Genomic DNA, 15,273 nt, shown 5'->3' with positions numbered 1-15,273 from the left:
ATACTTTTATTCCTGGCGTGCTGCAATTCATGGGGTCGCAGAGAGTCGGACACGACTGAGCGACTGAACTGAACTGAACTGAGCTTACCAGGAAAGCAGGTGACCTTAAGTCAAAGAGTAACATATATATTAACATGTGTTAGTAGCTCAGTCATGTCTGACTCTTTGAGACCCCATGGACTGTATGTAGTCCATCAGGCTTCTCAGTCCATGGAATCCTCCAGGCAAGAATACTGGAGTAGGCTGCCATTCCCTTCTCTGGGGATCTTCCCAACCCAGGGATCATACCTGCGTCTCCTGCATTGCAAGCAAATTCTTTACCATCTAAAGCCACGAGAGAAGCCCACATTAACAGTAGGAATGGAAGGAGTTTTAACAATGCTATTTAATTCTTTGAATTTCTTCTGAATTATGTGTCAAAGATCATACTCTTTTTGACCTATCTAGATCAAAAATTATAATGTACCATTATAACAGTACAGTCATTCTGGTATATTTCACAGAAAGAAGAACCTCAAAAATTATAATATACCATTATAATGATACAGCCATTTTGGTATACTTCACAGAAAGAAGAACCTCAAAAATTGTAATGTACCATTATAACAGTACAGCCATGTCGGTATACTTCACAGAAAGAAGAACCTCAAACAGATACGTGAGAGAATAGGTCTGAGTGTGATGTATGACATGTAATTCAGAAGAAATTCAGAGTCAAATAACATTGTTAAAACTCTTTCCATTCCTACTGTAAACAACATGTAAATAGTTTCTCACAATTTATATCTCTAGAAAAATAAAGTGAGAAGAGAAAATCTACAAACAATAAGTTAGCTTAAGGTGGCCTGCAACAAATTGATATACACAAATCCTTACTCTACATAAACAGCTAATTAGAAAACAAAATTGAAGAAAAGAGTCCATTTACGATACTCCTAAGAAGATTCTTAATTAAAAATTCCTAAAATTCAAATTCTAAATGACAACATTAAATTGGAAAACACAAAAAGGGTGGTCTTCATAAATAAGAAGACAAATACTGCTCTTGTACAGGCAATTTAATATAATTTTAATATTTTCTATATTAAGCCATAAATTTAACACAACCCCAATTTGAAAAGTATCAGAATTTTAATTTTTGAAAGAATGAGACACATTGATTCTAAAGTTCGTTGTGGAAAAATAAACAACCAAGACAATTCTGAAAAGGACTAATAATGAAGATGGACAATATCCATAAGACATTAACTGAAAACTGTAACTCCACTTAATTAGAATACGATACTGGAGAAGGAACAGATCCATAGATTGAAACAGAAAGACCAGAAACATCCCCAAATATACATGGCACTTTCCTTCATACAAAAATTCTACAAATTATCAAGAAATGGACCAAATACATACATACATAAAAGGAAAATGAGGATAGGATTTGAGCAACTCAGAGAAAAAATAATACAAGTAAAGGGCTTTCAAACACATGAAAACAAGTATGAATATACAATGGAACAAGTATACAAAGATGTTCACTGCAGTTTTTTTTTACACAAACATAGACAACATCAATGTCAATAAGAATTAAATAATTTCTCTGTTAATGTATTCAAGTTTTTAATGTATTTTGTGTTTTTTTTGATTCATTTTAAATGATGAGCACAAATCACAGGATCGTATTTACGAAATATATACCTCTGTATTTAATACAGCCACAGAAAGTCCTGGAAGATCATTACCAAAACATCACTTGAAATTAAAATATATAAGAATCTTACCTTTATCAGCACTACCTAAAAATTCCTTTTTCTTTAAAATGATGTTTTGCTTTATAATGATACATTATCAGAAAGATCAATTAATACATTTACACTTTGGAATAAAACTTACACATTGCTTTAAATATAACGTAAGACTTCCACCAAGCAAGACTATAAATAAGTCAAGTTATTCCCAGTGAGTATAACAGAAAAATTTTAAAAGATCCAGGTGAAAACCCACAAAACAGGGCTTTGTGAAAATAGGGGTCGTAGCACAGATTTAAGACAGGTAAGACTATCACTTTAAGTTTATCTTAAGAATCCCTTAGCCCATGTTCACGGGGGACAGACAATCTTCCATTCTGTTGGTTATTCCTGTTTCCTAAAGACGATCAGTAACCTCAGGAAAGCAATCCTCCAAAGCATAACTTACTTTCCTTAATGAAAGCACTGACAAAAGTGCCAGTGACAGTACATAACACAATCTAAAGAGAAATTAGACATTTGTTGGTATAGAGTTATTAGGTGTTATCAATTATAAAATTTATGTCAAATATGCCTTTAAGGTATGAATCAGTAAGTATTCTACAATGACTACATTAATTCCATGTGCTATTAATTCAAAATAATTCAATTCTATAAAAATCTATTAAATACAGATTGCCTCTTCATATTCAGTCACAGTAATTAAAACTTGTTCTGAATTCTAAAAACAAGGCTAAGATTTATATTTCTAGGATTCATCTTATTCAAAGTTCACTCTTCCTACCAGTAATAAAGTTCTGATAAACTTTATATTTGTATGTTTAAGGAGATTTAACATATCCACATACAAGGAAACAATATTAAAAAGCTTAGTCTTATTTCGTATAAATACTTGGATGTGTTATTACCAACCTGTCCTTCCCTTGAAAATTTAAAGGGTGGTTTGTGTTTAATAACGCTTGTTGCAAGCCTTAAGAGTCCTGTAAGCCCATCATCTTCTATATTACCATCTTGATGATCGAGGATCTCCCTGCTACAAAAAATACAAGCAAAACAAGATAGGTCATGCAATTACGTCCTTTATCTTTATGCAACAAAACTGTCAATTTCACATCAAATTTTACCTTCGAATACAGTCGGCCAAATGCCGTGCCAAAGCATCCAGGTCGAGCAGTGTTGTCTTAATACAAAAAGAAAATACAAAATTCAAATACAGACTTTTACACTTAGTATTTCAGTATTTATTAAAACAAAACAAAAAAATCCTTTACTTTTAAGTAACAAGAATTCTTCAAATTCATTAACACGCCAATTAAATTATAAATAATATATAACTACTCTTTACTTATTATACATAGTATCAACAAAACTATAGTTGTAAACACATCATTAATATTCCTTCAAAAAAAAAATCAATGAAATGTTGGCAATAAATTATGACAGCCATAGTAATTTAATGAGAAAACACTAGGTTTATATTTTAACAATTTTACTGAGACATAATTCCCATACCATACAATTCACCAAGGTTTGCTTCTAATAGCACCTTTTGAAATAAACTTAAATGTACAGTTCACTTCAGAAATCTTTATTCTCATTATAACTGAACAAAAAAATTAAAACAGATTTCATAAAACAGAATCTAATTTAAGAGGATTCACAGGAATTCTCTGGTAGTACAGTGGTTAGGACTCCACGCTTTTAGTGCAGAGGGTGTGGGTTCAGTCCCTGATTGGGGCCATAAAATCCTGAAAGCCATGTGGCATGGCCAGAAACAAAAAAAAAAAGAAGATTCTCAAAGAAACTCAGATCACCAAGAAGGAAAATTACTTTGACTACCAAGCAAGAAATACCAGATTCCTATTTTAAATGGGCGATCATAGGTTTAAAAAAAATTCCATGTCTATCTGGCATTAGTATTTTATGGATAAAGTAAAATGCATTAAAATATGTTCTAGGGTGAGGAAGACCTGGAAGTGGTCATCAAAGGAAGTAAGATAAGTAAATAGTAGGGATGTAATGTACAACATGATAAATATCATTAACATCGCTATATGTTATATAAAGTTGTTGAAAGAATAAAGTGCTCATCACAAGGAAATAAAATCTCTTTCCATTTCTTTAATTTTATATCAGTATGAGATGATAATCTTCAACTATACTTATTGTGGTAATCATTTTATGATGTATGTAAGTCATTATGCAGTATACTTTAAACTTATACAGTGTGGTATGCCAATTATAACTCAGTAAAACTGAAAGAAAAAATTGAAACAGGTTCAATATTGATTTTTAAATTTCTCAAATGTAAAGCAGAATAAGAATTCAGATGTAAACTGTTCCTTAGAAGTAGAAAGGTCAAACATTAAAGGATTTTTAAAATATAGGGTGTATATATTGGACTTTGATTGAAATACATGAAAAAAATGGACAGAAAAGGTTTCCTAAATATTTAAATGTAAAATTTTCAAGTGTTTCTCACTTTTGAGATTAATTAGAGATTAATTAGATTTATTTTAGCTTAATAAATTTATAAAAAGAAAAAAGAAGAGTTTTTATGTGGTCAAGCTTTTCTTTGAAATCGACTTGTCTTAAATGCCTTTGTTTAGACAGGAGTATCATTGTAGTCTCATATAACAAAATTAGAAGATCAGAAAACTGATAGTGCTCTTTAGCTTAAAGTAATTTCTATTAACTGTAACTTTATTTTATATACTCAAAATCCACTTAGTATTACAGAAATCTGTATATTTAAAGTCTAAATTTCACACTCCAAGTAAGATTTTATACCCACAGATCTTACTCGGAAGACATAGAAAACTACTGATAAGTACCAAGTAAAGACATTTCAACTAAGGTCAAAATAAAATGAAGGAATGAGAGCAAAACACAAAGGTACAAATGAAGTAGAAAAAATATGACATTTTCAACTCATTACAGACTGACAAAAATGCCCTTAATGATAAGGGCATATAAATTCATGAAGATACATGTACATAATTCATCTCTATTAATAAGTTAATGTAAAATTTTCTGAACATACCTGACTAGCATCCTTTATATGTATGTTGTCGACTAATTTGCACAACAACCAAAAATATTCTTTACATCCAGGTTTTAACATTGGTTCTTCTTCATAATCATCTATCTATTAAAAAAAATTTAAACTTTGTGAAAATAGTTTAAAAGGGGAAAATAAACTTAAAATTATATTTTAAAAACTATTAGGCTTTATAAAAAAAAATTAAATCCCTACAAACTAAACAGTATTCAAAATTTAACCAAAAAATTCTGAAGGAGACACTCCTGGTTCCTTTCAAATTAAAACTACTATGTACATAAGTGAATAATGAGAAGTTTGAGGAAAACACGACTATCAAATTACTTAAAAACTCCTTGGGAAAGATATGAATAATGTATAATACTAAATAATGTAGTGTCAACTAAAAATTCAATGACAATGTGAAAACTTCAATGACAATGTGAAAACACAAGAAACCTACAGAAAATGAGTATATATAAATCTACCCACATGGAATGGTCTATTATAGTTTTCAAATCTGAAAAATAAAGAACATTACATTTCTTACACAGTCGATGACAGATGGTAAATATGGAGAAGAAAAACTCTACAATGCATATTTCTGAGATTAGTACAATTTACTTATTAATGGGCCCTGAATTTATTATGTGGGAGAAGGAGTTTACAAGGCTAGTACATACACAGGAACAATGAATAAAGTTGAAAATTCTAAGTATCACAAAGATAAAACAACTGTGATTGAGTAAGGAGAGTGCTACACTTATGATGTTTCTATCATTCAACTTATCAACACAAGGCTCAAAACCTATAAGGACAAATGTTATTTCCAAAACAGAATACCCATGAGAGATCCCACAGAACTGAAACCAAAGCACACAGAATCTATCCTTAAAGTGTAACATGGACACAATATGTCACAATGCTGTTACTTTAAGAACTATGTAATTATCATCCTCCTGGTGAAAACTATAAATAGTAAACAGGTATTCAAAATAACTTGCAAGAATAATATAATGATAAACGTGGGGCAAATGAAAATGCAGAAATAGAAACTGCTCTTGAACACAGTAAAATCTTACCCTGATAGGTTTGAGTGCTTGAGCATCTGGAAGGAACTTCAACAATGTTGAGGCAGCCAGTAGCAGAAAAGAGCGATTGATTGAGTCTCCTCCATCCAGCCCTGATAGAGATAACTTATAAAGACCATTGCAAGACTCATGACGGACTGCAGTCTAAATGAAAAAGCAAGTTCCAAAGATAATCTGAGTCAGTGTTAAGAAATTAATCTTAAAGTTGATACGTTGCCAGAAATAACATGTTAGATGGCTTCTTTAATAACATATTTTAAAACACAATGTCCTGATCACATACTCAGGCATGTAAATAATACACAATCAAATGAAGTACCCCAAAGTATATACAGTAATACATAAAAACATTTTGGAAATTCCAAATATGGCCATAAAAACAAACCAAATAAATACAAGAACAGACAGATACAAAAAGGATTGAGAAGAGAACATTCATAATAATTTATTTACATGATTAAATAATAAGAAAAATATTTTCAGAACTAGAAGCAATGTAGAAAGTATTTAAACCAAAATATTTTACAGATTATAGAATCTTGTTCAAATGTAAGAATAGTTACCTGGGACAGAGCCAGAACAAAACACATATGCATTCAGTACAAAGCTAGTAACTCTTAGAAAATGTTCTCTAAAAAAGATGTGAATATCGTGGCTAAGTGTACTAGCATTTCAACTATTTCATTTAGGATATGGTGTGAGTAACATCAAGATACAATTGGTGAAAATTATATTGACTTCAGTGTCAACAATGAAATCAAAAGGGAATATATATAACTTATTGTCAGTCTCTCTTGCAGCTAAGGATACACTCAACTAGATAAAGCAAAATAAATTTCTCTAAAATATAAATTACAAAAATAAAGGCTCAAATCTTTCTAAACACTCAGAAAACAAAAAACCCCAAAAGAACCACTCTGTAAACAAATACTGTAGAAAAAAGAAAAATATGAAGGCTACACAGTAACATTCACACTTAAGTGTACATAGTTCAAAATACCCTAGATTTTAAAGGATTAATAAGTACTTTTCAGGATACATTTATGGAATCACATTCATTTGTTTCCATTAGCTCTTTTTATTATCAATGCTAATAATATGAAAAAATATTAAGAGTAGTACTAATCTTCAATCTTTAGCTTACCTCAGGAATAAGGAGAGTCAATTTCTTTAGCCAATCTTGTAAATGATCACTATCAGCAAGGCTAGATTTCACTAAAGAACAGCAATGAGCCCAGCTCACCAAGAGCCACATAGAATAATGTGAAACTAAAGAAAAATTGGACAAAAGTTACTATAAAAATTATTATAAAGGCTTGTACTATAAAGAAAACAAAACGTTCGTTATTAAACAAAGGTATTATATGTAAATATATCCAGCCATCCAAATCTTTATCTATTAAAAATCAACTTTGTGGAACCCTTACCTTCATGTCTAGACCTGTGATCAGATTGAGCTTTCAAAACTCTGTAAAGTAAAAACAGACCCCCAGGAATAGTTAAATTCAGCAATGAATTAAAAAATAACTCTATTTCTTACTATAGTTCTCTTTAACTTTCCCAAAAGATTATAGATTTTTATGAAAGATACTAATTTATTTTTCCATGGTCTTCATTTTTTGTTTAAAGAATCACTGTCGAAATCTTATTATAACAAACACTAAATGACTTCATATTTAATAAATAAAATCTGAGTGAATCCCATATTGACTTAAGCGCACTCTCACAGTGCCTAAAAATCTGGTTACTGAAGTGATATGGATTACAAAGAGAAAGGTTATAATGGTTTAGAATCTAAATATAAGACTCTTAAAAGGAAAAAAATCATACACTGGCATAAAATGTCCTTTTTTTTGTATGGGTAAGTTCAATTTTCATCGGGAATAGTTAAAAGTAAATTATTGAAAAGCAGAGAAAAATAACATTTAATTCTATATTGCTTCAGTTCTATTTTTCCCCATGATACTTTTAGTAACTTCAGTGGAAAATGTATTACCTCAATTTAAAGAAAACTAAACAGTAAAAATTTTCAATTTAATAACACCATTACACAGGAATTTAGTATTCACCTTACAAATAAATTGTTTTTTTTCTTAAGAAAAGCACTGATCTCTAGATACCTACTTTGTTATAATTAAATTGCTATAATTAAAAAACACCTTTGAAAATTTCAAAATCTACATAATTGATTTAAAGTAAAAGGTACTGAAAAGTTAAAACTTGTAAATCAAGATCTGGTCATATTTCATGTTTAACTTTTATTATATTGGCTTAATATATTTAACTTTACCAAGAGCAACCTAACCATGTACCTTTTAAATCTGTGGCATTTGAAGATTTTTGGTAACAGACAAAAAGTTTTTTCTAACTATCTTAATTGATATAAACCTCCCAGCATCATATAAACTGAAGGTGGAAGTATACAGAATGTATGTTAGAGGACAAGGAGAAAAAGTTAATAATTATTTAACTGGAGGAGAGTAACTGGTAGTTGGTACAGAAAATCTATTTTTCTCATACAAACCAAGGTCAAGTTACTGCACTTTCTTTGTTTCCCCACATTATCCATTCATGAGTTTTTTAACTAATAGGTGAAGTGCCTGGCACTAATAATGGTGAGCAAAATCAGATAAAGTACATACAAAACTATACAGTCCAGTGGGGTAAAGCAAGTATTAATCAAGTAATGCAAATTCAATAGAGACAGACACTAAAGCAAGACAAACTAAAAAGGAAATAATCTTAAAATAATCACGCTACTTATATTCAACCATTGCTTATGAAGGTGCCTTTTGAAAGCATCTAAAAACAGACAACTAGCTATTAGCCATAAATAAGCACTTTGAAACATCTTTACATTAACTTTGTAAATCATCTGAGTAACAATGGCAAGCTTCAGCCCAACATAACACCTAGAGAAAACAATACTTGAAAATAGTTCTACATACTTTAATATAATTTATGTGATTATTTAAGGTATACAGAGTCAGGTCTTTATGTATTAGCAAATATCATTTATATACTATTAAAATTTTGTACATTATTTTTAAAAAATTGCCAATGTAGCCCAAATAAATTGGATCATATGACATGCTTAAACTATATTCTTAAATAAATATTTCCAGCTTTATCTATTGAGAGCCCAGAAGCAAGTTAACGTTAGGAGCCATGAGTATCCATATTTCACTGGTTCCATGCCAACAACTAGGGCTTCCTAAACACTGATTCCAGAACTAAGGCATATAAGCAAAGTGAACAGTAATAGCAATGAATTATATCGCATAAAAAAATCCAAATTGATACTAAATAAAAGGAAGAGAAAGCTCTTCCTCACAACAGAATGTCAACTAATAAACATAAAATGAATGGCTAAGAGTTAGAAAATCACTAGTTTGCAAACATTGTACTGATACTTAATTCAGGCAAGAATCATCATCACTGTAATCCATAGGTTAGTTTTAATTAGAAAAGCAAAATCAGAAACTTCACTGTAGAGAAATCTGGATGAAACCACACTGATCAAAATCACTAATAATAAGATAAACTGCTATCACTGGGATGTATTGGGAAAGATACGTTACTTATGGAGTATTCCCACTAAAATGTATTGTTTGAATTTAATTGCAAAGAACAATCAGGAAAACCTAAACTGAAAGGTGTTATAAAAGAACTGGCTTGGGATGCTCAAAAATGTCTGTTCCATGAAAGAAAGGATAAGAAATATCCCCTATTAAAGGAAATGGAATAAATATGACTATTAAACACAGTATGTGATCCTGGATGAGAAAAAAAATTGCTATAAAGAATATTAATGGGGCAATTTGAGTACGGATAATATGTTAGATAATATTGTATCAATGTTGAATTTGAGTATTTCACTACAGTCATCAGGAAATTGCCCTTGGTCTTAGGAAACACATCAAACTATTTATGGGTAAGTGACCATAATATCTGAACTCTTACAGAATTTAGGATAACATGTAAATAAACGTGTGCACAGGGACACCCACAGAAAATGCTATAAAAACTTGCAAAACGTTGGTAACAATAGGCAAGTCTAAATGAATGATATGAAAATTCACTAAAATACCCTAACCATTTATCTGTTAGATTTCAAGTTTTTCCAAATTGAAATTTTAAGACACTGTATTCTTACTATACATACATACATAATGTAAAAACATCATACCTAGGAGCCAGATTATCATATGTATAAGCAACAGACATAAGTCGCTGAATCAAACTGGTTCCTTGGACAAGAACAAGAAATACCTTTAAAATAAAAACATTAAAAAAAAAAAATCTGTAAATACACTAAAGCACAAAACTGCATTTTAAACAGACTCCATATTACTTTGATTTTTATTTATAAAAATATAAGGAATACTCTAAAAATGGTTATTGGAAAATATAAAGTATTAAATACTAGAAAAACAGATTTTCATAAACAAACATAAGAATAGCAACTTTAAAAAGAAAATAATACAAATTTAGAAAATACACAGGCAAATCCTCTCTATCTGGTCCACAGATTATCTGCATGTCACCCAACAAAGCGAGAAAAATTATATATTATACATGCCAGTGATTTTGGGGGGCAGTAGATGAAGTAACATTTTTCATTTGTGAAACAAATACTATAGTTAACCAAGCTTGGCATCCAGATTAAAAACCCTGAGGTTCAACATTAGTTTACTTATTTTCAAGCTGTATGACTCTAATACTGAATTTCTCAGTTCTTAATCTATATAATAGAAAAAATATTTGCTAACTTAATAAAAAATTATTCAATTCCTTCTGCAGGTCCAAACTCATTCTGGGCACTAAACTCTATAAAAGCACTGTTCCTATCCTGGGGAAGTCAGTTCAATGCAGCAGATAACATACAAAGCATTGCAGGAGCTTCCCTGGTGGCTCAGTGGCGAAGAGTTTGCCCGCCAATACAGGAGACATAGGCTTGATCCCTGATCTGGGAGGGTCCCACACGTCAGAGAACTAAGCCCATAAGCCACAACTATTGAGCCCACATTCTAGAGCCTAGGAGCTGCAACTACTGAGCCCATGTGCCACAACTACTGAAGCCTGCATGCCCTACAGCCTGTGCTGCACAACAAGGGAGGCAACAATGACAAGCCTGCACACTGCAACTAAAGAGTAGCTTCTGCTCACCACAACTAGAGAAAAGCCCTTGCAGCAACAAAGACCCAGAGCAGACGAAAATACAGTATTTAAAAAAAAAAGCACTGAGACACAAGTATATGCAATGTGCCAAATGATCAATAGAAGAGAGCAGCAACTAAAGCTGTCCCTGAAAAATAAGGAGAGCTTTAAGAAAAACTATATTTAAGTTTGGAGGCGAATGGATACATGTATATGTATGGTTGAGTCCCTTTCCGGTTCACCTGACTCTTTTCACAATATTGTTGATTGGCTATATCCCAATACAAAATAAAAAGTTAAAAAAAAAAGACAAGCTATACTTAGGCTGGAATTTGAAAGTTAAATTTGGAATCTGAAACTTCTAAAAGGCTAGTGAAGGATAATAAATGAAATATTGCATGACAATAAATTAGTAAAAGAATTAGTGTTTCTTTCTTACTATTAGATGACTTTGTCTCGAGAAAAAGGGTAACAAAAATTACCCCTCAAATAGCTTAGATTTACATACTCTAATTATTATGATAAACAAATGAAAAAATATATCATATGCTCTTTTTCTAAACTAAAACTGTAATATTGGCATATGCATAGAAAAAAATAAGCACATAAAAAGAGAACCCATGGTAATGACCTGTGACTCTGGGGAGGTTCACCTGTATATTCTTTTTTGCCACACCACAGCTTGCAGGATCTTAGCTCCCTGACCAGGGACAGAACCTGAGCCCTCAGCAGTGCAAGTGCAGAGTCCTAATCACTGAGCCATTAGGGAATTTCCTCAATTGTACATTCTAAATATTTTTAGTAATTATGTACTTGAACAAATTTTTTTAAGCCAATTATTTAAAAATCCCATATATGAGTATATGTATTTTATTTCTCTATCAGTAACAACTCATTGCTCTGAAGTTTCTTGAACAGGTATGAGGTAAGCTGCTGTCCTCAAGGGATTACAAAATAAGGAACAGACTGAGTAAAAACTTATCTTCAACCTTCCCCAGTTAAGTTCACTGATAGATACAGTGGAAGGGCAAATATTTGATTGTATGAACAACAGAATCCACAGTCAAAAAGACTTAATTTTATTGCTGGATGTGCTGGTTATCGTGCCACTTTTATTCAGCTCCAAACCCACCATACTACGAACTTGCTCTGCCATTATAACGGCTGGTAAATTTCTCCTCTGCCAGCTGGCTTTCTTTTAAGTTTGTCAACCTGGGATACTTGAGAGATAACTTACGTGCTTTTTTTTTCTTTTTTGTTTGTTTTGTTTTGGGGTTTTTTTTTTTTTTTTTGGTTGTGCCACGCAGCTTGTGGGATCTTAGCTCCTGACCAAGGATCAAACCTGGGCCCCCAATGGTGAAAGCACGGAGCTTTAACCACTGAACCACCAGGGAATTCTTTTTGCTTTTTCTATTAACACTGTTCCAGAAGTATTTTAACCAGATGAGGAAACTGATTTCAGAATCAGTAATAGAATGAGTTCCTCAGAGGCCTAAACTCCAGTTAAGCAAGATCCCATCTATAAGCTTCTCACTTCTGCTAACTATAATCTTTTACATATATTCCTCAAAAATATGTGAAATTGCCTGCATTACCTTAACACTCCCGTTTTAATTCATAGCCCTCCAAAACATGGGATTCTCTGATGGCTCAGTGGAAAAGAATCCACCTCCTAATGCAGAAGACACAGGTTCAATTTCTGGGTCGGGAAGATTCCCTGGAGAAGGAAATGGAAACCCACTCCAGTATTCTTGTCTGGGAAAAATCCCAGATGGGGCTACAGTCCATGGAGTCACAAAAGAGTCAGACACGACTTAGCAACTCAACAACTCCGAAACATATGAATAAAATTAGTTCTCAATTTTAAATCTACTCTGTTGGAATACCTAGTATAGTTTGTTTTTCTGAATAGATCCTCCATTCAGCATAAAAATTACCGAGACCAACTAATGAACTCAACCCTACAGTTAGATAACAAATAAAAAATGGCATAAAATTCACTCTGCAGTTTGGATGATGAACTGAAAAGTTTTACTCCTTTGTAATTACTACTGCTTTAAAATGAAGGCATAACTTCTGCTGTGAGGTCATACTGTGGTGATCTAGGATAGCATTTCATAGATATCAGTATTATTCACTTTGTAAAAACAAAAATAAATAAATTCTCTTAAAAGACAAGTGTATTACTACAGTTTAATGGTAATGTTTCTACTTTACCTCTGTTAATCTTGGTATATGAAGACCCTTAGCATGATCACCAGCAGCCTTTCTTGACTTGCCAGGCCATGTTCTTTTCCTATGGCTTTCTGCTATACCAGACCAGGCAAAGACATCATGATAAGCTAAATCCAAATCGGATGGATCTACTGCAAACTGGCATATTAACTTCAGCAAGCAAGCAAGACAGTCTAGCTGCCACTGTGGATAAGAAGAAAATGTCATTTACCTAATTTTCATTAATTTCACATGGCCACTATACAAACTGAAATGAAAGACTAGAAAATGAAAATAATTATAGCTAGTACTTAATCCATGTGGTAATGAAATTTTTCCTGTTCATGTATTATGGTTAATAACAACCCAATCTTATAAAAATAGATACTAGATAACTAGAATGTGTATTCAATGAAATGAAAATGATACTTGTATTTCTATCATGAAATAATCATATAAATGTATATAATAACAAGATATAAAAAAATACTGCTTGGAATGAACTGAAATATTAAAATTATTAAAATACTTTACCTACAAAATTAGCATTAAGGGCAAAAATATTAGAAGCTGTCTCTCCACATTAAGTGGCATATACTCTAATATTTGGGAGTGAAAACTACTCTCAATAATTTGATAACTTTTCAATTGAAAATTTGCACTTTACAAATGTACATGTAAAATAAAACAATTATTTCATCAATAAAATACTGCTTAGTATGGAAAGTAAAATTCCTAACTGATTTAAAGCTCTACATTAAAATTTTTTAAATAAAGTAATTCCTTCAAATAAATAAGAACATCATCTATGTATGAGAGCTTTCTCTTCAATGGTCCTTGTTCTCTTCTCTTCCTAATACCGCTACTAAGTGTTACAACTATACCAATATACCAGGAAACACAGCAATACTATGCAACTGATTTCTCAAGAAAAGTATCACAAAATTTTCAGTGAGGAAAAAAAGTCTTCACAACAAATGGTGCTAGAAAAATTGGATAACCATATGGAAAAATAAAACCTCAACCTCATTCTACATATACAAAAGTTAACTCAAAATATATCACAGATCTAAATGTAAAAGGTAACTATAAAATTTACAGAAGAACACATAGGAGAGTATCTTTGTGACCTTAGAAAAAAGGTTTCTTAGCTAGGATTAAAATTGAAAACTTCTCTGCTTAAAAGACACTGTAATTATAAAGAAAAGACAAACTACAGATTGAATGCAAATATTCTTAACACATATACCTGACCAAAAAAACTCGTCCAAATTCATTAAGGAAAAAAGTCTTACAGCTCTTTACTAAGAGAAAAAAAACAAAAACAAAAACCTCAAAGAAAGCAAAACAAAAATCCCCAAGATATTTACAGACACTTTACAAAAGAAGATAAAAAACATGGTCCAAATGAAATGTTAATGGTGAAATATATAACAATGTTTACATTAAAAAACAAGGATCTCATTAATCTAACTTTAGAGGTTAACAAACTAGAAAAAGAAGAACAAATTACACCCAAGGCTAGTAGTTGCAAAAAGGAAATAATAAAAATCAAAACAGAGATAAATAAAATAGGGAATAGAAAAACCTAAAGAAAAAAAAAAAACACTGGAAAACAAAGCTGGTTCTTAGAAAAGAACAAAATTGACAAACCTTTAGCTAGGAGGACTAAGAAACAAGAAGAATCAAATCACTAAAATCAGAAATAGAAGTGGGAACATTTCAACTAATTCTACAGAAATAAAAAAGATGTTAAGAGAGTACTACAAACAACTGTTGTTATGTCCCCAAACTCAATATGCTATACAAAATTAATAAATTCGTAGAAACACAAAACTTATAAAGACTCAATCAAAAGGAAATAGAAAATCTGAACAGACTTATAACTGGTGAGGAGATTGATTCAGTTACCAAAAATCTCCCAAAAAAGAAAAGTCCGGACCTGACAGCTTCACTAGTAAATTCTAACAAACATAAAGAACTTATGCCAGTAATCCTCAAACTTTCCCAAAAACTGAAGAGGGAACTT

General features: G+C 31.4%; 1 protein-coding gene across 4 annotated transcripts in view; it reads right to left on the bottom strand.

Annotated features, from left to right (window-relative positions):
- USP34 (ubiquitin specific peptidase 34) overlaps positions 1 to 15,273 on the bottom strand; it is a 242,422-nt gene that overhangs the window by 61,216 nt on the left and 165,933 nt on the right. For all 4 annotated transcript variants that reach the window (XM_081588454.1, XM_081588456.1, XM_081588457.1 and 1 more), the window contains 8 exons: positions 13,248 to 13,448; positions 10,060 to 10,142; positions 7,298 to 7,338; positions 7,015 to 7,139; positions 5,862 to 6,014; positions 4,783 to 4,887; positions 2,864 to 2,919; positions 2,652 to 2,772 (listed from right to left, as the gene is read on the bottom strand). In XM_081588454.1, coding sequence (XP_081444580.1) covers positions 2,652 to 2,772; positions 2,864 to 2,919; positions 4,783 to 4,887; positions 5,862 to 6,014; positions 7,015 to 7,139; positions 7,298 to 7,338; positions 10,060 to 10,142; positions 13,248 to 13,448 — 885 coding nt within the window. The remainder of the gene's footprint in view (positions 1 to 2,651; positions 2,773 to 2,863; positions 2,920 to 4,782; positions 4,888 to 5,861; positions 6,015 to 7,014; positions 7,140 to 7,297; positions 7,339 to 10,059; positions 10,143 to 13,247; positions 13,449 to 15,273) is intronic.

This window comes from Giraffa tippelskirchi, chromosome 4 (genome assembly GCF_054371585.1).
Source record: "Giraffa tippelskirchi isolate mGirTip1 chromosome 4, T2T-mGirTip1v1.2.pri, whole genome shotgun sequence".
In the NCBI taxonomy this organism is placed as follows: Eukaryota; Metazoa; Chordata; class Mammalia; order Artiodactyla; family Giraffidae; genus Giraffa; species Giraffa tippelskirchi.
Note: the sequence above shows the minus strand (reverse complement) of the source record. Positions and strands in the feature narration are given on the sequence as shown.